The following is a 26294-nucleotide window of genomic DNA, read 5'->3' as shown; positions in this document are numbered from 1 at the left end:
TTACATGTACTAGAACAATGGATACATGTACTAGAACAATGGATACATGTACTAGAACAATGGATACATGTACTAGAACAATGGATACATGTACTAGAACAATGGATACATGTACTAGAACAATGGATACATGTACTAGAACAATGGATACATGTACTAGAACAATGGATACATGTACTAGAACAATGGATACATGTACTAGAACAATGGATACATGTACTAGAACAATGGATACATGTACTAGAACAATGGATACATGTACTAGAACAATGGATACATGTAGGGTGTTGCGCTATAATTTGTCAATAAAAGTGCCGAGTCAGTAACTATACACAACAAAGAAGGGGGGGGGGGGGAAGCATAGTCAGCACATGGCGCTAACTTATTCTGCAAGAACATGAACGCAACAAGAAAATCATGGTTGAGGGTCTGTACAAGGGTGGGAAAAACTAATTAAAAAAACACACAGAGCAAGAAAAATAAGCACTAGCCGACAAATAAGACAGCGACGCTAGACAGAAGTAATAATATGCTCACAGGATGCACGGGCAGCAGCATAAAAAATAACCGCGCACGTGCTCTCTCTCTCTCTCTCTCTCTCTCTCTCTCCCTCACGCGCGCACACACACGCACACACACACAAGCACAGCTTGACGTAGGCTATCTACAAGTTCTCCCTCCCAGGCAGATGTCAAGAGCAACGGGCAGCTAAACATCATCATCACTAGAGAATATGCTCACACATCACTCAAATATCGATGATACGGCTCAACTTCTGCACACGCTGTAGAAGCATATCGCCATGCTTGATCACAGACTGCAAAACACAAACATAAAAAACAAGATCGTGAAGATATCATTCTACTCATGCTAAAGAGCGTATTCACAAAATACCGTAGACCCCCCCCTGTGTCGCTCCACAGCTCGTTTTTCGGCGGGAGGGAGGGGGCAATTAGATCCAGACTGCCAAGTACAGTATGATGTACAACACTGCAAAAGATAGCTCGCCGGGCTGGATTGTGCACGGCTTCATTCATAGGCATACCTGTACTGGTAGGGATTGTGTGCAACAACGCGTGCGTCGCTTCAACATCATATTTTGACGCATACTGTAAGATCACTAATGCTAACGAACACTTACTTCTAACGACTTATTTAAATTCGTTAAATTTCGAAGTCGTTATGTGCATTAACATGTACATGCACTGTCGTTCACCGGTTTTGGGAGCTAGAATCCGTTCTTTGTTTTGGCAGTATTCTGCCATATCCACACACAGCATATATGAAGCAGTACGGCCTCAACGGATCTTATTATAACGAAGAAATGTCATCCGTTAAAACGTTAGATTTGCTTCCTCATTATATATACATGTCTTACAGTACACTGAAGTTGGTTCACAGGCGGAAAATAGAAAGGGAGTGGATCAACTGTTCATCACCATTATTTTGATATGCTTTGTAGAGTGGCAAAATAAGAAGTTGTATGCCACTCAATAAGAAGAAGAAATTAGCACTATTTGCCACTCCATACAACAACCACTGGTTTCCTCTCTATTCAAAGCACACACGGTGATTGTATTCGCATAGCCTCTAGAGATCACGCACGTACACACACACATACACACACACACACACACACTTCTACGGCTACACACATACCTGGTATTGGTAATTCCTCTTGTCGGGCCGTGTCGTCTCCACAATGCCAGATACTTTGTCAATCTTGCAATGCAGCTTTCCAGCAGCAATGAACCGTGCCAGCTCTCTGGAAACGTCCAAAGCAATTGCAGTCAAAAACACAGATCGAATAAGACAATAGATGAGAATTCTCAGATCTCTCAGATATCGAAGAACATGACAAAAGAACTCCCAAAGACAATGTAATCATCACACCCAGCCAGGGCATACCAAGCTAGTAATCCCATGGGGTATGCTATACAGGGCGCTTAGCCTAATAGGCCCCCTGTGGCACTACGGCACTCTACACATCCAACCAGGGCATACCAAGCTAGTAATCCCATGGGGTATGCTATACAGGGCGCTTAGCCTAATAGGCCCCCTGTGGCACTACGGCACTCTACACATCCAGCGGCAATTGAGGCTGATTTTCACGGGGACAAAGGGAAAAAACCCTAGAATGGCACGCAGGAATGCAGGTGTCATCGGTACCCCGGAACCCTGGAGCGTTCTCACTGGTTAGACTAGCTTGCCTGCTGCTTTCACACTCTTGAGAGTTTTCAACCGGTGTAAACCGTGTTCCCAGCATTACAGTTTCCAACAGCATGTAGGCTGAGTGTAAACATCTCCCTCAGTGTCGCCATCAGTGTAGAGTGTTTGCCCTAACTGCACAACTCTTGTCCATGGATGGGTAGCAATAAACAAATCACATACATGCACAACTCCAATAGGTGCATGTATGATGACAGCATATGACTACGTACACCATGCACAACTCTATGATGTCATTCAGATTGCACACGTACTCCTGTGGTGAGATGCACAAGTACATGTCTTACCGATCGATGAATTCAACGGAGACACCAAACGCGTTGGCCATGTGATTGAGTGTAAGGGCGTGATAGGATTGAAGTAGCTGATTGTAGGCAAGTATGCGCATCTCGCGCACAAAGAAGTTGGCGTGCAAGTGCAGCCAACGATCCTGCAGGATCATGCACTCGACCTCGGCGAGCAGGCGAAAGAAGTCTCCGTACTGGCACTTGTAGAGGGCGTTGAGATAGCTGCGTATCAAAGTGTCGGAGTGTAGCACCTCCTGCACTTCAGCACCGTTCACACACTGGGCATCCAGGAAAGAAACACACACACACACACACACACGCACACACACGCACACACACACACACACACACACACACACACACACACACATACACACACATACACACACACACACACACACACACACACACACACACACACACACACACACACACACACACACTAGTACATGTCATGTATCCACAAATCACACAAGAGTCAATCAAGCCAGAAGGAGACCATTGGTCAACAGGTACAAGTATGTACGAGCGTATACTTCAAATATAAAGTATACGGGCCCCGAAACCAACAAAGGTGGAAGGCAAAATAACACACCTTCAAGCAGTCGAGCCTGTTGGGAACAGACCCAACCACTATCTGGCATCAGTGCACACACACCTACACACGCACAGGAAAGATAGCAAACTCCAGCACACGTCCGGTACTAATTGTAAACAGCATGCAGACTGAAGGGACGCGGAGGCTCACCTTCTCTTTCAAGGTCGTTCGCTCCACCGTGATCATGGAGCACAGGACAGTATAGCGAACAAACTGCTGGTATGACATGAGTTCATAGGACGTGAACGTTGCTACCGCCTCCAGGAAGAGGTCGGAGGCACGGCTGAACGCCCTCGTGGACATGGCGTACATACCCTCATAGACCTTGAGGCGATTCCGCCTGTCCCAATCACCACCTTCTTCGATAAGACTAGCCACATAGCACAAGTAGAGTATGACCAGAAACACAGGCAGCATCAGTAAAACAGCATCAGTAAAACAGCATCAGTAAAACAGCACTTAGGATGACTAAACCTATTGATATGGACAACTCGGTCTCCTGGCCAATGCCTACGCCAAGATTATAAAGGCGTCTGATGACACATCAGATGTAGCCAGGTCGCATATCCCGAAGGAGTGCTGCTATATCCAGTGAAGTACAGTTGTGTTGGATCAACTTAGATGTGAAGTCAAAACCCCAAATGGTGTGACCCTGGGTGCAATGGAAGTTGTACGAAAGCTGCTGGTTTACACGGGGTAAATGCAAAACATTTCAGCCTACTGCACTCAGAATGTGTACTACGCACAAGGTGTGTACAGGTGAGGTCATATACCTACACATGGATGATGTTATGGGCGCTAGCGTTGCACACCCTGGGCTTTGAGTTCACCTGGTGTGACTGTGCTGTGCATTGTTCTTCTACGGCTAATCTAGGCCGGATAGTAACAAAGTGTTGTATACAGGGAACACTACTCTCGCGCATACCGTACCTCTTCGCCTTCTCAATATTGCGCACCATTATGTCATTGTCATTGAAGAACATGCCAATGCGGATCATATAGAAGACGATGTCCAGGCGACTGCCTAGGGTTACACAGCGCTCATATGCCAATCGAAATCCAGTGATGGCACGTTCCTGGAGAGATGGCCAAATATAAACAGAGGCGTAGACAATGGAACGCAGCACTCAGGAGTTTGAACTTTCGAACCAAACCTCATCACTCCGACTGATCATCATGACATGCACACACAGCAGTTGTACACTCAATAGGATGGTATTGCATGTGCCGGACAAAACACGACTACATCATGTATGCACCCGTAGCCCGAGAAGGCAGCTACTGAAGCTACTCTGTACTGCTTCACCACCCTACTCGTACAGAAACTTAGTGCTGAAGCACTGCACATACTGGGACATTGTGCAAGTCTTCAAACATAGCCAATGAACTATGGAATCGGCCAAGGGCACAGTGTGCCAGTGTTGCACGGAAAATCGGGGTACTTGAGAACGATTCCGTACACTGCATTATTGTATTGGCCACAACTGCCCATATATTAAACAGTACACAGAGACGGTTGCTATTGCTACAGGATGGACTTAAAAACGGTCATACCTTTTCACCTATAGACGCAAGATATTCGGCCTTAGCGAGTACAGCATCTCGCACATCAATTTCACCCAGATTTTGCTCTGCATCCTCGATAGCATCATCGAGCTCCTTCACCTTCTTCTCATTGTTCTCTCGCATCGTTGCCAGCAACTGCGAATCAACATCCCATTTCAACTCGCTGCACACATCCTCGTAGTATGGGGTCATGTCTGCAGGAAGGAGAGTACAGCACCATGATACTTACCAACAGTCCAGCCTACAAGCAAAGACAGGAAAGCACTGAAGCTTACCCTTTTCGCGAATCTCATCCATAAGCTGTTTCCTGACATCTTCGATATTCAAACTTTGAGCACTTTCCTTGGGAATGGTTAGTAAGAATTTCAGCTGAGCTAAGGCCAAATTGGGGTTCTTAGGAAGCCCCTCTTCCTCTAAATTTTCCACAGGCATGATTGACGGTGGCCTTTGGGAACTGTTCTGAGGTCAAGGAAAACAACCTATTTCAATTCAAATATTTTAGAATTCTAGAAGATGAGCCAGAGATGAGCGAGATCGATTTTTCTGGCTGATCACTTTTCCAAAACTTTTTCTGTTCGACAAAACTCATTGACGAATATTATTTGCGCATGCATGACGTCAAAATGTTTTTGATGACGAAAAGGCGGGAAGCAACACGTTTGCACACCAAAACTCCAAGCAAAAGGCAAAATGGAATGAAATTGCGAAGCTAATATAACTGCTAACATGAGCTTGGTTCTAACAGCTATATACTTGTAGTTGACCTAAGTAGTCAGCTTCCCTCCACTCTGTTGAACACTGCATGCTCATAGCTGTGCTGCTATGCCTCGGACAACTATATCTGGCCAAATGGCGAAAAGAAATCGTGGGGGTCTTGAAATGGAAGAAGATGAGGTGAGGAGTTGGAATCACGAATTATATTTACAATTTGGAATAACTAGAGCACCCCATTACGTGTACAGGCACCCTACTCACTCCTTAATTACTAATACATGTATTATGAGTCCTGGTGGTGACAGTCAATTTTTTCTTCAGACTTTTCCCGTTTGCATCTTTCCCTCAAACCAGTGAGCATGACTATAATTTTGAGAAATTAAAAGGAGAGAAGTCACTTCAAGATACCCAGTGCACATGGTGCATGTGCAGTGCAGGCCAAAGAAATCCAAACTCATGAATAAAATAGCGCCGGGTGCTACGCAGCCCTAGCACTACACATACTGGTCTGTGCACTCAAACGCAGCGCTACTTTGTTCATGAGGTTGGATTTCTCTGGCCAGCACTGTATTAGGTCAAGACTCAAGTGTACTTCATCTCCATCCTGTATGATCTCTGCAGGCTAAACCTTTGAGTTTTCTGTACGATTATTTATTACTCACAATGAGCCAACTTTTAGTCTACAGTTGAAGTACTCTTTGTGTTATTTGCTCTCTAAATTTCTGTTGTATCATTTCTACTCGTTGGCAAGGCTGTGGAACACAAATTATCCACACTTCACACGGAGCGAAATTGTGTACTGCGTGCAAGTGAGTTGCATGTCTTCAGTAGGATACAGGTGCCTAGCTGAATGGCAGCCTCACTCACCGGCGCAAAGCGCTTCCCCATGTCTTCACATAGGTGTTGCTTGTTAGACTGGCGGCTCGTCTCCATAGGCATAGTGGAGAAAAATCGTAAACGCGTGCGACTAAAAGGCAGCGAAGTGTCGATCCCATGGCAACAACGTATACGTGCGTTATGCCTCGCTAACCCAATCAGGTTGTCAACCGATATAGGTTATATACTAGTAGCTGATCCAAGTATTCATTCAGGCCCACACGCTCACCTTGACGATATAGGTCGAAGGCGGGAAGTAGACTGCTCTTGTTCCGAGGATAGACATCAATGAGAAGGTTGGGTGTGTCAGTGCAGAGAGCGAAGCAGCAGTTTGATGCAAGACAGAACACATTCACCCAGCATGTGCTGCTGCCGTAGTCAGTGGAACCGTCAGATGCCAATCGCGGTACAACACGCACTGCTTGTGTGCACTGCACCCGCATTGTACATGCATGTGTTTGTTTTGTCTGTGTACTCTCTGTCCTAGCCACTGACCTCCACTGCCAAGCGGACGTATGCGGCCGAGTAAGTAACCTTCATGGCTGTGTGTGTGTGTGTGTGTGTGTGTGTGTGTGTGTGTGTGTGTGTGTGTGTGCGCGCGCGCGCATGTGTGTATGCGTGTGGGGGTATAATATGTTGGGTGTGAAGTTGGCATGCCTCGTGCTTCTTTTCTTGCATCTCTAGATGGATCACTTTGACCACTAAGCATGGAGGGTGTTGTTTGCTTGTTTGGGAATAGAGTACCCGCACCTTGAGTTTTGGAATTAGTGATTTTGGATGTGTTGTCTGCATCAATGCTTATAGTGCACCAGTATCTATGTCTCAGCTTGTGAACGTCCTTGCATCCGTGCGTTCTGTCATTCGTTTCTGCATTAGCGGACTGGACTTTAGCCAGGCCTCGCAAGCACAAGTGCAACCGTCACAGAGAGCCATGGACCAGGCCAAAAAGGCAGCAGAGAACATATCTGCGCAAGAGAAAAAATCAATGGTAAGGAATCTAACGAATATTCTTGTTCTACTTTAACGAAGAATATTCTTTTTCCAGTCTGCATATTTTGAATATTTGAATAATTCAGCCCTACAGTAGTATTAAAGGTTACAGATACAGAACAGCCAATATAGTAGTAATCCACTGCGACGATCTGTCCGTTATGCGTCTTCTGTTGTATCGCTGTGTTTGCTGTCCGTTATGCGTCTTCTGTTGTATCGCTGTGTTTGCTGTCCGTTATGCGTCTTCTGTTGTATCGTTGTGTTTGCTGTCCGTTATGCGTCTTCTGTTGTGTCGCTGTGTTTGCTGTCCGTTATGCGTCTTCTGTTGTATCGCTGTGTTTGCTGTCCGTTATGCGTCTTCTGTTGTATCGCTGTGTTTGCTGTCCGTTATGCGTCCTCTGTTGTATCGCTGTGTTTGCTGTCCGTTATGCGTCTTCTGTTGTATCGCTGTGTTTGCTGTCCGTTATGCGTCTTCTGTTGTATCGCTGTGTTTGCTGTCCGTTATGCGTCTTCTGTTGTATCGCTGTGTTTGCTGTCCGTTATGCGTCTTCTGTTGTATCGCTGTGTTTGCTGTCCGTTATGCGTCTTCTGTTGTATCGCTGTGTTTGCTGTCCGTTATGCGTCTTCTGTTGTATCGCTGTGTTTGCTGTCCGTTATGCGTCTTCTGTTGTATCGCTGTGTTTGCTGTCCGTTATGCGTCTTCTGTTGTATCGTTGTGTTTGCTGTCCGTTATGCGTCTTCTGTTGTATCGCTTTGTTTGCTGTCCGTTATGCGTCTTCTGTTGTATCGCTGTGTTTGCTGTCCGTTATGCGTCTTCTGTTGTATCGCTGTGTTTGCTGTCCGTTATGCGTCTTCTGTTGTATCGCTGTGTTTGCTGTCCGTTATGCGTCTTCTGTTGTATCGCTGTGTTTGCTGTCCGTTATGCGTCTTCTGTTGTATCACTGTGTTTGCTGTTCGCTCTGCAAATACTAACTATTATGCTGGCCGTTCTTGTGTCAACTTTTTTGTGTGTATTTAAAAAGTCATTTTAATGCACCGTGTAGCTGCTACTACCTGGTTGCTTGTAGTTACATGTATGCCAACCCCTGTGTGTGTGTGTGTGTGTGTGTGTGTGTGTGCGTGTGCGTGCGTGCGTGCGTGCGTGTATGTGTGCGCGCGTGTGTGTGTGCGCGCGCGCACGCGTGCGTTTGCATGTCCATGTGCATTGGTATGTTTAGATTGCAGCGATGGTGCGCTACCTCATCTTCAGTGACAAGAAGAAGGTACCTGTGAAGAAAGCACGTAAGATTTGCTTGTAAACCGTACGTGCTGCATCACTGTCTGCAGTCACGGCTGTGGTAAAGCAAATGCATCACATGCCCTCTGTACCTGTTTGGTATTATTTACTCAGTCATATGTTTAAAGTATATCTTGAACATGTATGTGTATGCTTCCCCTTACTAGTACTTATTTTCTTGGAATACGCTGAATGCACCTGATGCTGGAGCTCACGTTTCCTGCCAACAACAACAAAGCGAAGCAGCGTATCATTTCTGAAAATAAGCGAAGAATGCATTGTGCTAAAAACGTTTAAAAAATGCATTCCAACTAGAATGTGCCGCTGTCTCCGAGAGGTGGGGGGGGGGGGGGGGGGGGATAATACCCCGGAGGATGTGGTGCCTGTAGAATTATAGCTGGTAGCTAAGCCATGAGCACAGCAAACAAACTAGTCGAAAGAGGGCAAAAACTAACTTTGCGGAAAGAGCACTGAGCCAGGACACAAAACACACAGCTGCAGAATTGCTGAGTCCACACTAAGAAAGGTTCAACTTTTCTTTTCCTTTTTAATGTTTCCATCGAGTACCCGCTTTTTTTTCTGCCACTGCACTCGTGCATTTCCATCCTACACGCAAGCGCTCTGTGCATCTTATGAAATGGGCAAGTAATCCGATGATTGACCTTGTGGCCTACACCTGCAAAAATCGAAGGAGCTGGTGACCAGTTTCCAGTTTCAGAGAAACGGGATTTTTTGATTGAATTTTGGGCCATGTATCAGTGTGATAAGTAAGGGGGAAGCAGCAGCATTCGGCCCTGTGCAGATTTTTCGATTTTTGCAGAGGTCGGCTGGAGAACACAGTCGTGGTGTAGTGGTTGACGAAAAGTCTGTATCAGTGTGCATACAATTAAAGGCGTGTGCCTTCATGAAGGCGCTTTGACCATTTGCGTGCTGCCCTTCAGTGCTGTGTACCGGTTTTTCAGTCGTGTTCCTCTGCTGTGCTGCACTTTTCTTCATACACTTCCAGAAATAGTGGAGCATGTGCCCGGCCTGAAGGAGAACAGCCGTGCGTTTCCTCTGATTCACGAAGCCGCAAAGGTGGAGCTCAACGATGTACGTCTGTTTAGTATTGTTTGTTTGGGAGTGTGAATATGTACATGTATATGTATAGAGGTAGCAATGGGTATCCTAGTTTCCTGCTGCCTGTGCACGACATTATGCACTATGTGCTGAAAAGCTTCACATTGTCTTTTAGAATAATATTAGAACAACAATGGTAACTGAAGAGCGTAGCTGCTCCCAACTTTGGAGCTCGCTCAGACTCTTCTTGCTGTCTGACTGACTCGCGACTTTCGTCTGGAGCACACAATTAATAAGGAACACGTCGAACCTTGAAATTGAGTGTTGAAAACAAAACTTTCTCAAACTCCGAGACGTGCTTGTACTCAATCAAGCTTTACATGGTATATAGTACCATATAGATATACATGTTTGTCTTTTCCCTTTTTTCAACTCTGAAATGGCTGCACATTTCCACTATATCTAGCAGCACAACTTAGGCTAATTCCAAGTACGGGTGCACATGTTTGCCTGTGCATGACCCAGGGATCGATTTACTTTGATTTTTTTGCATAGCAGTCACTGCTACACAGTTTTACAATTGACTAGCAACTCCCAGTATTGATTAGCAGTTTTCCTTCATCAAAAGTTTACATGTATAGCTGCACAATAGCAGGATTTCGTCCAGAAGAGGACAATAGCTGCAGTTGCTTTTTCCAAGCGAATGTTCGACCTGAATATTTACGTTAGAGTTTTCACTTGGGCACGTTACATGTTCAGCGTCCATCCGACTTCAAGTTTTTCACAACACAATGTCCTTCAACAGGGCAGTTCCACTGATTCCTTCGACAAAGAAACCTCAGGAAAGCGCTCAAACGATCGTGACATTTCGGGCAAAGCGCATCGAATTTCGCTTTTCTCCTTTTCTTCATTGAAACGAATCGGCATTCCTTGCGCGTCCAGTTCTTTGTCCCTCTTCTGGACAGTGAATCACTGATCAGATTCACTGACATGTTGGCTACATGAGACTAAGAACCGTCTACTTCAACTTTGCCTTGTCGAACAGAAACAAACTGAGCTTGAAAGTGAACGAAGAAAGGAGAACATCAGGAAAAGTCACCGCCGTGTACAAAACTTCAGAAGACTGCAGTCCTGTACGACCAGTGCTAGTGCAGTGTCCAAAATCGAAAGAGCGCGATCCGCGACCCGCGCGCGGACTGAGCAGGACAGGCCAGTTGGTTGGAGTAGTAAAATACTACTCCCTAGTCAGCAGTGTGTACAACAGTCGCATGTAGACTGTACACAACTGGTCTTTGTAGTGCATCGCAGTTTTGGGCGATAAAAAACGAAAAGCGAATCGCAGCCAGTGAATTTTGATTCGCAAACTGCGATGCGAACCCGGATAAATCGATCCCTGATGACCATACCTGCAGTGTGGACGATGTAGATGTGTGTGTGTGTGGGTGGGTGGGTGCGTACGTGCGTGCGTGCGTGTGTGTGTGTGCGTGCACGTGTGTTCGTGTCTGTCTGCGTGTGTGTTTGTGTGCGGGGGGGGGGGGGGGGGGGGGGGCACGATTGACATGCCGGGCTAATTTTTTTTTGTTGTGTGTTGTGTGTTGCTCGTAGGTGTTTGGCTTTGATCTGGTGGAGACCACTCTGGGTACGCAGCGGTACTTCTTGCTTGTCAACACACTCTGCGTGGAGGCTGACAAATGGTATGCGAAGTTGTGCGCTTTGAAATACAGTAGTTTTGCCATGGCATGCTTGCTTACTTGTTTGCTTGTTTATGTAGAGCGTTTTGCAATGCTACAGGCTCAATGCTGTTACAAGCACACCCGCTGAGTAGAGTCCTATAAGTGCCAAGAGTACGGAACCAGAGTGTGCAACTCTGCCGCATCAGTTCAAGAAAGCAGAATTCTTTCGTTTTCCTTTTTTTTGTTAAATCGTTTTTGCGAGAAAAACTTGAAATTCTCCGTAAAGTCCAAATTTGAAATTGCAATTTTTGCGAGTTGCCGCAACAATGTTGCGCTGCGTCAATACAACTTCAGGGCTCACAGTTGCGTAGAAAAGCGTCGATTAGATGGGGGCGGTGCACGTGCTCCAAAATGCCAGCTTGGCCAATCAGCAGTCAGCATTTCGTCGCATTTTTGCTCGAAGTAGGGGGTGTTTGAAGGAGTTAGCAGCACTTCAGCCTGGTTCTACGAAGCTGAGACTTGGCCCAGGCACAGATGACAGGTGTTCCAAAAGATTTACCGAAACAAATTTTCATTACTCACACGGGTATGCCAGAGCATGTGCGTAAACTTCGTGAGATATAGTACAGCATTCGAAAGGAATATCCAGAAACGTCTCGGTAAATTTCTTTGCCAGGGTCTCCTGAAAATTTTGAGCCATAGATTGTCCAAATCGACCAAGGGGGAGATGCTCTGTACTAATTTTAGTAACCCCGAGTCCCAGCGGCGCAAAACCGCTTGCGCGAAAATGTGTGAAGATCAAACAACAAGAAAAACGCATGGATGCAGCAGAACAGCAACGCGTGCCGTCGAAGAGAAAATCATTGTGCACAGATTGTTCGGTGTTCTCTCCTCAGTTCGCCCGCGGCGTTGGTTGCTGTGCTTTCATTCTCGCTGGAGTTCTTGTGGCAGCGCAGTTCGCCATCATGGAGGAACTGGCACCCTGGGAAACCTGGTCTTCAGTGGCCCTCGACAAACGCCCGGTGGATTTGCTGGTCCCGTTCACCTCCATCCGATCACCAGCTCCGTGTGGTATCATCATGTTCTCGGCGTTACCTGCCTGGCGAGCTCTGACTCGTTTGTTTGTCTTCTTACCTGTGGAATCATCACGATCGCTCAATGTAGGATCAGCTCTTGGTCGAACATGGCATGTTGTTTTTACTGGGACTAGCACAGGTTGCGTTTCGCCTTCTCCTCCAAAATATCGTGAACATCGGCTCTAAAATTAAAACTACGAGAACAGTACACATGGTACAAGTACAACTCGGGTTCTTTCTCTTTTCTGCTCTGTTTTGGATGCGTGGGATGTACATGATTGGTACTCTCCCGGGGTCACGCGACTCACGACGCTTTTGTCGATCCTGCATGCCTACTGTGAGCCCTGAACTTGCGACATATATTGTCCCTGTATTGTGACGTCAGAATGGCGTAACGACGATTTACGCTCCATTCTGATCCCCCTATGCGGCGCTGCACACTCTGATTGTGCTCTTGCTAGTTCATGCAGTTCTGTGCCTCAACAGTACATGCATCACTGTGCCTTGACAGCACATGCAGCACTGTGCCTTGACAGTACAAAGGAAGACACCGGTCGGTGGTTGCCTGGTTGTCGACTTGAATCATGGACCCGTCTGTTGAACTCCATTCCTTTCTTTGTTCTGTCTCCTGACATGCACAGGAAACGTTCTGATGAGCAGCTTAACATGCTCGTCTTGGTGCTGACTGTAATCTTCATGAAGGAGAACCGCCTCAAGGACGGTAAGCAGAAAGAAGAGTTTTTGTGTCTGGACTACTACTTTGCTTAGCATTGACTCTTGGCTTCAGTTTGCGTGCAAGGTGACACCCTTTTATTTGTAGGAGTGTGCTTGCGACCGAGTGTGTTGCACTACTATCTCTCTCGGTGGTCTGTCTTGTGCTCCTTACAGATGACTTATTTCTCTTCCTGGAAAAGATGGGCATCGAAAGAGGGTAAGTTATCCAGTGAGTAAAGCTCAGGTCTTGGTATGCATCTGTCCCTATTACTCAATCTGCGGACAGAACTGGTTCGTCCTTTGTGGACTCGTCAGCGCAGCACAGAGGAAATGAGATCAGTCACTATTATCATCTTTGGCTGTGACATTTCCTGTGACCTAGTCAACGGTATTTCGGCTTGCTTTAGAAGCGACACCAATCATCAATTCAACGAATAATTTTTAGTATTTTTTATTATCATCGAGCAGCTGGTCCTTGCCAACTACGTAAACTCAAGTGTGCCAGCTCCAGGTTGAACCGACTCTCGAAAGCTCTTTGCCGGTTGCCAGTCATCCATGTCATATAAAACGTACTAGATGTATAATAAAGTCACACACACACACACACACACACACACACACACACACACACACACACACACACACACCTGTATACCACCTACATGTACATTGTCATGCAATCAAGGGTCCTGTGACCACTGCCGAGCCATTCTGCAGCCTAGCGGGTGGGTTTCTCTCTTCTTCTATGATCCATGTCCAGGCGGAAACACCAGCAGTTTGGCGACATTGAGAAGCTACTGAATGTCCTTGCCCACCAGAGGTACGTCGTAAAGGAGGCAGACCAGAATCAGGAAGAGGCTAGTAAGAAGCGTGCTTACATCTGGAGCTGGGGCGTTCGTGCCTACATCGAGGTTGAACCGATGCAGGTGATGGCGACAATGTCTCGAGTAAGTGCATGGCCTAGTTAGGAGAAGCCTTGAGGCGTTTTTGTAGTATGCCCTGGTATACACCGGTGCCAAGAGTCCGTAACCCCAAGAGTGTGCAGCTCTGATCTCCAAGCTATTACCAGTATGGGTGCCCTGCATGGCCCACCACTGTCATCACGTAGTGAAATGACGATCAACCTGATTGGATTTGAGTTCTCTACTGTTTGGGCTTTTAAATTATTTCACACGTAATACGGCAGTGCCTGTACGTGACGAAAAATGTACTTGGCAGCTTGAAACCATAGCAGATCAGTAATGACGCGATTACGCAGCTGATTCCCCAGTTCGTGGCTATGTGATGCGGGCAGCGCACCGCGCCAGACCCAGTGTGCAGAGTTACATTCTCTTTGGAGTCCTGGACTCTTGCCGGTACCAAAAGAGTTCACAACTCCCGCATACCCTGCTGTCCTGACAGAATCAAGTTGACGTCATTTTTTATGCAATGCTCCTTGCACCAGTGATTTACGACATTTCTACGCGGTGTCCACACATCACGCGTTTTTATTTGCACTAGTTTGTACAGAATCAAATGGGGCTCTGTCCCCCACAGGTTCAGGATATATCTGATAATATGTGTACAGAGCGCATTGCATCATAAAAAAATGACGTCAACTTGAAATTCTGTCGGGACAGCCCCCATAGTTGAGTTGCACATTCTTGGGGGGGGGGGGGTATGTACTCTTGCCGGTACCGATGTTATTCAAGTTGCTGTGCAGTGTGTACAGCTTGGCTACCACTATTAGTCTTTGACTTGCCACAAAGTCGAGAGAAAGGTGGACCGTAGAAGCATGATTCGCATGGGAGCAGGACATTTTTAAAGAGGGAGTTGACATAGGCGCATGCCTTTTTTCTTCAGAGATGCGTGGAACTTAGACTGGAATGTAGACTTGGTTTGAATTACAACATTGGCTTATGTAGCGAGGAGCACTGTTTTTTTACACTCTTCTGTACAGTATGTACATGTATGTTCTTGCCCGGATGCTTATGAACTACAGGCACAAACACATTTTCTACTGGTTCCCTCTCCGTGCAGATAGCTTGTGTTTTAGGCTGCAACCACACTACGTACAAAATAAAGTACACGTTTGCGTTCAGCTTTTCGATAACGCAAAGTTGCATCCACACTGCCATTTCATGCGCAAGGGATCCTTGCGTTTTGTCCACGTTTCTGGGTCCCAGAAAATGCCGCGCTGTGAAAATAATTTAATTTATCTACTACTAGTACATGACCGTAGTAGTTTGGAAAAGAGTCGCGATCGCCTTGACATACACGTTCAAGGCCTCGGTCATCTCCTTCTCTCGGATGGTCCGCTCTGTCATCTGGCCCTGCTTCGTCTTCTGGTACACTGCCCCAAGCCGCATGAGCTTCTCAGTTCGAGATTATCAGCGAAATACGTGTAGTTGCGCGGCATCTCGGAAACTAACAACAGGAGTGTCCGGAAATTATACTGAAAGCAAAGCCCTGGCAGATGAAATCTCGAATACTACAAACTGACAAGGAAGCCGTCTACTACCGACACAGTGCAAGCCTCAACAAGAAACATCTACCCGTATGAAGAGCCGAGCGAAACGCAAGGAAAGGCAAAAAGTTGCTTTCTACAGGGGTACCCGGTTTGCTGAAACGAAACGCAGCACGTTTTGCGTTTCGCACGCGTTTCCTTGACGGCACAGGTGAAAAAGTTGCGTTCGCGCAGTTTTGTACCTAGTGTGGTTGCAGCCTAACCGGAATTCTCCTTTATGTTTTTCTCCCTTTCGAAAAAAAACTCACAGCATTGTAGTATTTAAACAAAATCACGGTTCACGTTCTACTTCGTTAGGCTGAGCTTTGCGCATGAACATGTTGATTTGTACCCTGTGATTGTTGGCACAGATATACGATCAACCGGCAGCAGATTGGGCTGAGGAGTTCAAGGGTATGATTGACGCACACAACAAGAAACGCGCCGACATCATGAAGTAGCCTGACCGTGCACCGCTGTGAATTTGCTTTCGCCAACTGGACAACTGGCCTGTCCGGCGTCGCCACGCTGGTTTGCAACACGGATCGGAGCACTGCGAGACAATGATCGGCGCACGTTGTGACGTTGCCGACCTGGTGCTGAGCCTGCGCTGCAGCTCCTCTTGCCGTGCCGTGTCTAGCCTAGTTAATGCCACGGGGCCGGGGCGCGCCACCCATGCTGCTTTAATTCGCGAACCTAACTACCGCGTGAATGCCGTGCGTGCTCAAGCATGTGTGTGTGTGTCTAGATGTGCCCGCTGGCTGGGTGCTGGCCGTTCCGCTGCTTGCTGTTTGTTTTTGGCTTTTCTGTTGCTGATAATGCTGACAGCGGTGCTCTCCAGCTGAGCTGCTGGCCTGGTGACTGTGGCCCAGTTTGGCTAGTAAATGTGTGGGTGCTAGAAGTCCTCGTCGGACCCTGTTTGGAGCACACCCATTGTGGAGCCATGTGGCCGGCATGTGTCGTTCCTTCCGCGTGCAAACTCCTCTCGCCAGATATTCTTTCTCATGATAATACAAAGAACAGTTCTATATACTATCCTAAGCAACATTCTAAAAGTTTTATCCGTCGACTACCAAAGTTTGTGTTGGCACTTTTCTTGCCAAGCTTGCGTGCAGAATATTCATACTCGGACTAGATCTTCATGAAACAAGGTAGACCAGGGACAACGTGTGCTAACTTAGTCTCAACCGTGTACATATATCTGGTTCATACTGATTTTTTCCATTACCATAGTCCTCCTTTTTTTCTTTTTTCTCCAGCACTTTATTTTTATTAGATCATGACTGACCCTGTGATAACGCTTGTACCGCACATGTCATGTATACTGATGTAGTGGTAGTCACAGTGTTGACAAGAGTACGCATTCATATTATGTTTTATAGCTAACTGTGCCTGTGGTCTCGGTGCTCACATGCATGTACAGTCGACTCCACTTATAATGAACTCTCATATGCTGTAAATATACAAAATTTCGGCGCTGCAAAATGTCGGCACCTCACGATTTTTGACATTTCGGTCGCGATTTATTTTCGGCGTGGGGTAGAGGGCATGGTATAGTGCGACAGATGCTGTGAACAATTTCATCGGCGTTTTAATTTAGGCATTTTGGGTCGGTGCCGAATATAGCCGAAATTAAATAGCTGCCGAAAATTTGTATATTTACAGTAGCGAATTTCGTGATAGAGCGAACTAGTTTCCATGTCCCTATAGCCCTGTTTGAACCCAATTGAAAAATTGACCCTTTATAGCGAACAGTTTTCGTTCAAACGAACCATAGTCGTAGGGCCGCATGTAAACCAAGTGCACTCATACTGTCGCACCGGAATGCGAAATGCCAGTCATTATAAACGTGTTGTTTGTATAGTGTGAGTGAGCTCCTGTTACCGGTATAAAGAACTTCGTCTATAACGAACTACCGGTAATCACCTCGCACAACGACACCCGCTTCACCAAGAGCCGACCGTATGCGCGCACGCACAGCAACAGCCAGCCACTCGTGCTCGGTGAAATCCAACCGGAAGTGCATATTCTGCACCCGGTACCCTCTACTCGCACGGCTCTTGCAGCTTGATGCCCTTTTCGGCCCTGCCCTGGATGCGGCTGGACATACACAATAATATTGATACATGGTCGAAACCAGCGAGTCGTCAAATATTTTATGACTCGCTGGTCGAAATGCACATAATCGTCATTATTTCGTGTTCTATAATTTCTTATCGTCCGCATACAATGTACTACGATTTCGTGTCGTCCCACCTGTATAATAATGATTGGGTGCACCGAGCCTACAACCTCCTGGCTGCCGGTAACTCGGCAGAACCAAGAGTACATACACCGTTATGTACTCTTGGTAGAACCTGGCTGAGGAGCTGAGAACAAACTACTTGCATGGCAAAATGTGAACAAACTACACAAGTACATGCACCAACCAACCAAACCAACACACACACACACGCGCGCGCACACACACACACACACTTCAATAAGTCTAACCAGTTCATCACTCTCTTCTTTTCAGCAACATTCTCCGCATGCGTTGTACAGGGAAGCTCAAAGTCAATGGAGCAGCGAAGTGTTCAGATTAACTTTAGAATTAGCGTACAAAAATATGATAGAGAAGTTCATGAAGGGAAAAGTAAATCTATGACATAGTACAAAGGAATAGACAATGCAGTCGTGGCATAACATTTCTTGCATATACAAAATTTTCAAAGACAAATACTTGCCAGTACTTCATAAGAACATCACCGAGGATGTACCCAATTTGTACGGTAGCACGGGCAGACACATACGGAGAGGAAAAAAAGACTGGGAGCAGAAGTGCAAAACAGTGAGAGGCCAGCGCAAATAGCTGGCCCCGTCGAGCTACAGGTGAAGTGCCGCCGCCGCAAAAACCAGCAGCACAATTAAAAACAACGAACGAGAACGACACAACTAGGCTAGTCGATGTGTGGGCAGTCCAAATTCCTAGAAGCAGCAACCAGGGAGTTCGGTGGGCAGCGTGCTGATAAATATTACTTGGACGCGAAAAAAGACTGCCCGCACATCCCTACACAAAAAATATAACTAGCTAAAGTCGTAAATAGACAACCAGCCAGCACCACAAGCAGGCTATGGAATAACAAACCTACAGGTATGGACTCATAAGCATCAAACAGAGGGCGGTCAAAGCGCGATGACAATGACAATGACGATGATGATGAGGACTATCCGTGCTGTGATGACCCTAGCAACTACAGCCCGGTTTCTCCTGCTGCCGATTCGTTAGCTTTCTGAGGGTTGTGTCTCCGTACTGAATACCAGAGCCCATCCGCTCTGGATCAAGCTCACCTGCACATAAACGAAGGAAAAGAAAGAGAGAAGTTTGTACCCACAGCCTTAGAAGTACGATCAGAAAACTGTCCTTACGTGAAAAGCACTTTTTGTTGTCTTACTTCTAACAATCCCAGGTCATGGTCACGTGGGCTTTGCCTAGGTGATCTCAGTAGAACAATGCTCACCTGCCAGATACTAGTAAGGGGCTGTCCAAGGTTACCAATAATATTTTCAAAACCAAAAGTTTTCGTTTGGGGGTAGGTGGGTTTGATCCAGTTTCGTTTTGAAAATAATCATTGATGCAGATGGAGAATGCCCAGTTACCTCTGGGTGTCGAAAATTGACATTAATATTTTACTGGAATTCGTTTTACCTGCAGAATAGGTGGGGGCTGAAAAATACTAAATCTTTTTTCGTTTTGTAAAAACAATCGGTAACCCCGGACGGCCCCTAAGGTGGTGCTACAAAAATAGACATCCCTTACATGGACGAACACATGCACAACACTCCCACGAATCTTCGCTTTTATCGCAGACCCATCTACCCGGCTTCTGCACCCACAGGGAGACAGAGAAACTTAGGAGATGTAGTGTGAATTAAAGAGAAGCTCTCCCATTATTTTGAGTGTGCGCAAGTAACTGAACAACACACATGCACGCGTGCAAACACACTTCAATGATTCAAACCACACTCGCATCTTTTCGGCAACATTCTCCAAAATTAATACATTGTACAGGGAAGCCAAGAGATGGTGGAACAGCAAAATAGTCAAATAAATCTCAGAGACAGAGAAAATTTAAAGGCAAAATAAATGCTATGATAGTAGGATAAAGGGGGCAGGCTTGCATAGTTGGCAGGCGGGCATGCTACGGGAAATTTACAAGGTCCATCATTCTGTACAGACAAGGTCGATTCGGTGCCTGTGCATACGAGACTGAGCGGCCCTGTTAGTTCAGTGTGTGAGAGTTCCGCTTTAGAATATTTGCGAATGCACAGCGGTGCTTGAGTAGCAACACAGAAAATGAATGGGAGGCCAGTGCCAAAAACATGTTCAAATGCCGCGAGGCCAGCAGCTAAAAAAGAAGATGCAAAAATACACTGCTGGGTAGAGCAATGTTTCATGGAAGATCTGTCCAGTGTCTAGCATTTCTACCTAAAAGTAGCATCTAAAAACTTACTAGTAAAAAGCAATACTAGTAATAGAGGACCAGCCCTACTAATGGGTCAGGATAAAACATCTACATGCATGGGCGTGCTACACATAATAACAAAGTATCGCTCGTATTGCACTCATGGAAGGATCCATGGGCTTAACACACCTGTCAAGGAGATCCAGACAGAAGAGTCGACAAAAAGGCATCTCAACATTGTTAGAAGCAAGGAGAAGCAAAAAGCAGGTATTCTACTACTCCCGGGTCAGCAGTAAAGAACAACTATGCAACCGCAAGACATGACTAAAGTGATTCGAAGTATTCAAACTGAACCAGAGTTGCACAACGCTAGGTAGTGCTGTCAAGATTCGATCTAGCAAGTACACTTGGCCGGGGCATGCTGCACGTCGTCCTTCTCGTTCTTGCGTTGCTTGTCTCCGTACTGGATACCACTGCCCATTTGTGCCGGGCCCAGGTCACCTGCAGACACAAGGAAAGAAAGGCAGTACAGTGGTCCCTCTATAATCCGGCACCATTTGTGCCACGAAAATCTGCTGGATTAGGGAGGGTGCTGGATTAACAAATCTGATTTACTACTGCAATGTGCATGAAGAGGACATTTTGGCTACTGAAAATTGTGCTGGTTTATCGAGGGTGCTGGATTATAAAGTGCCGGATTAGAGAGGGACGACTGTACTAACTTCTCTCTTGGTGTAGTCTAAGCCAAGAAGAAGCTTACCAGCTACATGCCCTACCTGCACTATCCCCAACAAGACAGGGAAGCTACTAGACAGCGCAAAGCTACTGTTGAAGTAAAATAACAATAATGGATACCCCCCGGCTCACACATTGTAGGGGCCAACATTTCTCGTCTGTTGTCTCTCATTGGAAGGGACGATAGGACACTTACTACCGTAAACCCAGAAACTTTTGCGATCCCGAAACGCTCGCGATTTTCACGATGGGTGCGAAATCGTGAATGTAAGTGGGCGCGAAACGCAAAACTGTAGACTCGAGTCAATCATCAAATTGACTCCAATCGCAAACGTTTGCAGGCGCAATATGGTCTGTCATCGCAATTCGCGAACTAAAACGGGCGCAAACGATTCCGGGTTTACAGCAAGTTACAACAGTGACACATATCTATGAAAAATTTCAGTAGAATCGCATGTCGGGCATGGAACTTGCCAATACACAGCCTTCAAACCAGATCCTATTCAGCACACGGTAATGTACTTGTATTTCCAACCACTCGGCGGGTGTGTACTACGGACTACGCAGTCATGAAGACCACTTGACGTGCACACCACACCATTGTACAGTATCGCACTTGACCCGCGCTAAGTCAGCCCCCTCCCCCCAAGCACACATATAAATCTTATTTGCTAAAAGCCCAAAAGTACAAGAAAGAGGACAAAAAGCAACATAACTCACCAAGCTACACGGCCATTTTCATGTTTATATCATCATCGATCCCGTCACTTGCAGATCATGCTCGATGGGTCTTGAGAACTTGGTTGAATGCAAAATACATGTACCACATTGCTCAAATAATATAGGTTCAATTCAACCCGGTATAGCAGAATACAGCGTATGCGTTCTAGGATGCAGTGGACGAAGCCGAGGAAAGCCGTACACGGTAGCCACACTCCAGTCGATTCCCAAGATGGTGAAGTGCTACTGATGCACCAAGTAAATCAAGGATACTGATCAGAAGTACGACTCGTTGCGGTACAGACGGTTCCAAAAATCGACAAGTTTCACGTAGATAACGATACCTTTGTCCCAAAAAGGGAGATCTGGACACTATCATTTTCAAACGATGTACTTGCAGTTGGCGCGAGTAAAAAAAAAGGCTGAAAAAGCAGCCACACAATTAGTTACCATAGTTACAGTTAACGGGCGGCATACTTCAGACACATGTACTTGGTCCGTTTCATCGCAATTGTCGCTTATCTATCGCAACTAAGAACAGGAGTTTTTTACCGCTCTGTAAAATTTCCAATACGCATAGTGAAGAAGCATGATACAGGATTCCTGTCCGCCACAAGAAATAAATTCAGCGATGGAATCTGATGAAGCAAGTCGAAGAAAGGAAGCAAGGTTACAAAAAAATGTACAAAAGAAAACAGCGACGGAGCGCCTTCTTGCACTCACGCTTTAGTTTATCGACTCTGGCTCTGTATCACTCGAGCTGATGCCACTTGAGCTGACATTCACTGGTATAGCTGCTGGTGTAGAGTATCTCTTGCTTTCTCCGCTTGGCTTGGCGTATAGCAGCGATGGGAAAGGAACAGTCGGGGCTGTCACTTTGGCCGGAGGAACGTGGGCAGTACTGTGTGTTTCAACAATGTTTTTGAATCAGGCACACATCCCTCTCCAGACAGCTGTCATACGCTCTGCTGGATACGCTGACCACGACTCTTGTACTGCCGCTGCCAGGTCGGACAATGTCTTCTTTGCCACCATCTCGCCATCAGTTTGTAGGCTTGCAAAGAATACCAGGTCATTGCAGTTCAAACATTGCAGTTCAAACAACTGAGCTGGCTGGCCTGGCCCTGACTGTCAGTGTCACGCTCTCCAGGTCAGGATGTCGATTTCCCCTGCTACAGTTCCAGTCTTTGAGCTGCGCTTGGCTTTTCGCTGCAGTGAATGTGTGCATTCACTGCAGGCAATTCACTGCAGCGAAAAGTTTCTCACTTTCCCATCAAAATTGTATGAATCGCGATGCCACTGGCACTAGTCGCGATGGTTTTTTTCTTTCTGGTCTCCTTTGATCTTGCCATCACAACCTCCCAAACGAATGTAAGTTAGATATCGAGATCGGACTGGGTTTTACCTGTCAAAAGGTGCGTGGGAGATAAGCGACAATTGCGATGAAACGGACCAAGTACATGTACATGTGCATGTAGTTCCATCCACAAATCACAGCTTGGTTTGTAGCACACTATTACAGTAACGTCTACAAGTACCTGATTCAATCTTGTTGAGGATTGTTCTTGCGCATTTGAGAAACGACTCTTCGACATTCTCGCCAGTCAGGGCACTCGTCTCCAGGAACATCAGTTCTACAAGAACACACCAAGAACATACCATAGAAAATGCAACATAGACACAACAGAAAATGTAGCAGCAACACACATGCACATAAAATTGCACGTCCTGTACAACCTTCTGCCGTGCACTCATGGCAGTGCAGCAACTAGCCACGGCCCTGTCCACTACATTCATCCCACAGGACAAAATCAGGGAACCGTAGCCAACTAAGTTCGACTTTCTCTCGCTCGCTCGCTCGCCCCCAGCACACACACACACACACACACACACACACACACACACACCTTGACCTTGATCTTGCCCATTGCGTACGCAATGATAGCGAATGTCGGAAAGTTCACGTGAGAACACGAGCGCAGAACTTGGCATGTCGTTTCACACACACACACACACACACACACACACACACACACACACACACACACACACGAGTACCTGAGATGAAATACCTGTGCGCATGTTCTGCTGCTGCTTTTCTTTACATAAAGTGTTACTAGATCATGCAGTCAATGCAAAGCTTTAGACAGATCACTCCGTTTCCAAACAGGTCATCACCCCAAACGCGGTCCTATTGATTTACACCGTGGTCCAGACATACTTCACATAACAGTTAGCAAAGCATACCGTTCTCCTGGGCGAAGCGGCTGGCTTCAAGGAAGGTAACTTCCCGATCAGCCTCAAGGTCTTTCTTGTTGCCGACAAGCACGATGACAATGTTAGGGCTGGCAAGTGTCCGTGCGTCGGTCAGCCAGTTCGTTAATGAGTTGTACGTCTCACGGCTGCATAGCATCACACACAAGCATGCACACACACACAGACACACACAGAGTACAGCACACCGGCATATGGATCAACGAACAGCACACAAGATATCAATCCTTTTCCAGATTAGAGAAAAACCAGCCCAGTACAACAGCAGCACATCACTCCATTTGTACACAGCCACCGCGCAAGTGGAGGCAGAGCATGAACTACACGCACAACAGTGCAAACAGTAGTTCACATTCAGGGACTTTTGCTGACACACCCAAGCAAGGTAACAATTACTACTCAACCTTTCTACAAAACCAGCCTTCTTTACTTTGCGGTTATGATATTGATAAACATGTAGCAGTACGCCTGATTCCGCTGGCAAGCAATCTGAATAATTATCTTGCTTCGACTTCAATGAAATGCCGATTCGCCAGGGAAACGTCACAGGAGCATTTCAAAATTTCAATATAACAACTGTCCCATTCTGCCTGTTGTCATGTCAGTCTAAGCGCACCCGCAGCGGTACATTACACCGAGTTTCACTATGTGCCGGATAGCATAACGACCATAAAGCATAGATAAATATATAGATGCCGATAGATAGATAGAGATAGAAAGAGAGAGAGAGAGAGAGACAGAGAGAGCGAGAGATAGAGAGACACAGAGAGAGAGAGAGAGAGAGAGCGAGAGAGAGAGAGCGAGAGAGACAGAGAGAGAGACACACACACAGAGAGAGAGAGACACACACACACACACATAGACACAGAGAGAGAGAGAGAGAGAGAGAGAGAGAGAGAGAGAGAGAGAGAGAGAGAGAGAGAGAGAGAGAGAGAGAGAGAGAGAGACACACACACACACACACACACACACACACACAGAGAGAGAGAGAGAGAGAGAGAGAGAGAGAGAGAGAGAGAGAGAGAGAGAGAGAGAGAGGAGGAGGAGGAGGAGGAGGACGCAGCAGCTTGGTTGCAACTCGTATTGTTCACGATCATCAGGCAACAAAGGCAATCTCCACCTTTTAACAGCATCGAGCACTCTTCAAGCAGTGGAGCACCCTACTTGCTTACATACAACACAAAGAATTATTTATGATTAGATCAGATTACCTGGAGATATCATAGACAAGCAGTGCCCCGGCCGCACCACGGTAGTAGCTGCGTGTCACCGACCTGAAGACGAAAACATAGACAAGAGGTCCCACCGGGTTCTCAATACAATTACAGCCGAGTCTTCTGCGCACATGCATGAGTACATTGTACAACTGTAGGACTGACTGTCGGCACGTAACCTGTTTCACGGGCTGACATCGCCCCACTACCCTTGGGATACCTCAACAGCCCCCCCCCCCCCCCCCCCCCCGTGCTGGCATGATAAATCATTCATCAAGCTCTTTTCCCAATACAATTTACGGCATAGGCCCACCAACAGACCAGCCAGTTCCCTGTTCGTCTGACAGTGGTCATAGCACACCAGTGTTCGGGATGTGTACATGATGGGTGTACTAATGTGTCGTGACATGAGCAACGCAGAACTGCATGTCACATTTTCATTACTTTTGATTAGTGGATGGTTACAATTATAGCACTGTAGTTTCCGTTTATTACTTTTCAAAAGTGATTGTCTCTATCACTTACATAACTAGGTGAGCACACTGCTGGCAGTGAATAATAACTGAAAATTGATTTCGTGGATTTGTGACACAAGTCATTCTTGTCAGGCGATGATAGCAATTAGCAGCTGCAGAGTCAATGATACTATTTCAAATCTTCAGTCTACTTCTATGCACTACCTGAAGCGCTCTTGCCCAGCGGTGTCCCATATCTGCAGCTTGACGGCTTTGCCACCAGCATTTACGACCTTAGAGCCGAACTCCACACCGATAGTGTGGTTTGAGTCCTGCTTGACTGCAAGTGAAAACAGCAGAACAATTACAGACACACATACCACATGTACTCATGTGCCAGAAATCGCCAGCAGCTGCAACCACCACTAGCAAACTTACATTTGCCCTCGATGAACTGATGCAGGATACATGATTTACCAACGCCGGCACTACCAATCACCAGGAACTTGAACAGAAAGTCTGCACAAAGTACAAGTTGCAAATGAAAACATCTCGTGAACACAATCCGTTGCCTACATCATGCGTAGCCGTACAAGTAGGACACGCACCATAGCTTTCCGACATTTTATAAGCTTCTATTAGAAATTCCCAGCAGCCCACATGTACAGGAACTAAGGGCCAGGTGTCCAAGCAAGGAAAGTGAATATTGAGAAACAAACTCTGCAACAGTTACTGTTATCTTGCCTCTCTCTTCAGATCACATCGAAGTCAGTTGTTTGTTGCTCTAAAACCTGAGAATCATGCATGCTGTTTACGCTAGCATGGCCTACATTCGCATCGTGCCAGGCTAGCGTTTTTACACCGACCGGTCGTAGACGTAGACGGCGTATGCGACAATGCATGAAAGC

The 26294-nt window shown here is 46.4% G+C and overlaps 3 protein-coding genes across 4 annotated transcripts; 1 reads left to right on the top strand and 2 right to left on the bottom strand.

Moving 5' to 3' along the window:
- Positions 1–280: 280 nt before the first annotated feature.
- LOC135815616 (26S proteasome non-ATPase regulatory subunit 6-like) lies at positions 281–5235 on the bottom strand. Its single transcript, XM_065328934.1, has 7 exons — positions 4956–5235; positions 4669–4874; positions 4045–4190; positions 3265–3484; positions 2517–2794; positions 1660–1765; positions 281–817 (listed from the first exon to the last, which is right to left on the bottom strand). The coding sequence occupies exons 1-7, from the start codon at positions 5110–5112 to the stop codon at positions 749–751; spliced, it is 1182 nt and encodes a 393-aa protein (XP_065185006.1). The 5' UTR covers positions 5113–5235; the 3' UTR covers positions 281–748.
- A 129-nt stretch (positions 5236–5364) lies between these two features.
- LOC135815617 (non-structural maintenance of chromosomes element 3 homolog) lies at positions 5365–16915 on the top strand. Its single transcript, XM_065328935.1, has 10 exons — positions 5365–5574; positions 6758–6795; positions 7147–7258; positions 8478–8541; positions 9543–9628; positions 11201–11289; positions 12986–13065; positions 13233–13275; positions 13819–14005; positions 15915–16915. The coding sequence occupies exons 1-10, from the start codon at positions 5503–5505 to the stop codon at positions 16002–16004; spliced, it is 861 nt and encodes a 286-aa protein (XP_065185007.1). The 5' UTR covers positions 5365–5502; the 3' UTR covers positions 16005–16915.
- A 1117-nt stretch (positions 16916–18032) lies between these two features.
- On the bottom strand, positions 18033–26250 carry LOC135815615 (ras-related protein Rab-4B). Of its 2 annotated transcripts, none has more exons than XM_065328933.1 (7): positions 25995–26241; positions 25825–25905; positions 25612–25726; positions 24929–24991; positions 23691–23845; positions 22982–23077; positions 18033–18873 (listed from the first exon to the last, which is right to left on the bottom strand). In XM_065328933.1, exons 1-7 carry the CDS (start codon positions 26008–26010, stop codon positions 18770–18772), a joined length of 630 nt encoding a protein of 209 aa, XP_065185005.1. In that variant the 5' UTR covers positions 26011–26241; the 3' UTR covers positions 18033–18769. The 2 variants fall into 2 exon arrangements, with proteins under 2 accessions (XP_065185005.1, XP_065185003.1); XM_065328931.1 differs by lacking the exon at positions 18033–18873 and adding an exon at positions 19538–20489 and having other exon boundaries at positions 25995–26250.
- Positions 26251–26294: the final 44 nt, after the last annotated feature.

Source organism: Sycon ciliatum, chromosome 4 (genome assembly GCF_964019385.1).
Source record: "Sycon ciliatum chromosome 4, ocSycCili1.1, whole genome shotgun sequence".
NCBI lineage: Eukaryota > Metazoa > Porifera > Calcarea > Leucosolenida > Sycettidae > Sycon > Sycon ciliatum.
Note: the sequence above shows the minus strand (reverse complement) of the source record. Positions and strands in the feature narration are given on the sequence as shown.

Excerpts from the sequence above, each read along its gene's own strand:
- LOC135815615 (XM_065328931.1), bottom strand. Across the intron at positions 23,846-24,928 it reads CTTGTCTATGATATCTCCAG|CCGTGAGACGTACAACTCAT; the intron begins GTAATCTGATCT and ends GATGCTATGCAG. Across the intron at positions 20,490-22,981 it reads CCTCAACAAGATTGAATCAG|GTGACCTGGGCCCGGCACAA; the intron begins GTACTTGTAGAC and ends TTGTGTCTGCAG.
- LOC135815617 (XM_065328935.1), top strand. The coding sequence starts at position 5,503 with ATGCCTCGGACAACTATATCTGGCCAAATGGCGAAAAGAAATCGTGGG. Across the intron at positions 9,629-11,200 it reads CAAAGGTGGAGCTCAACGAT|GTGTTTGGCTTTGATCTGGT; the intron begins GTACGTCTGTTT and ends TGTTGCTCGTAG. Across the intron at positions 14,006-15,914 it reads TGATGGCGACAATGTCTCGA|ATATACGATCAACCGGCAGC; the intron begins GTAAGTGCATGG and ends TTGTTGGCACAG.
- LOC135815616 (XM_065328934.1), bottom strand. The coding sequence starts at position 5,112 with ATGCCTGTGGAAAATTTAGAGGAAGAGGGGCTTCCTAAGAACCCCAAT. Across the intron at positions 4,191-4,668 it reads TTGCGTCTATAGGTGAAAAG|GAACGTGCCATCACTGGATT; the intron begins GTATGACCGTTT and ends CCATCTCTCCAG. Across the intron at positions 2,795-3,264 it reads GAACGACCTTGAAAGAGAAG|TGTGTGAACGGTGCTGAAGT; the intron begins GTGAGCCTCCGC and ends CTGGATGCCCAG.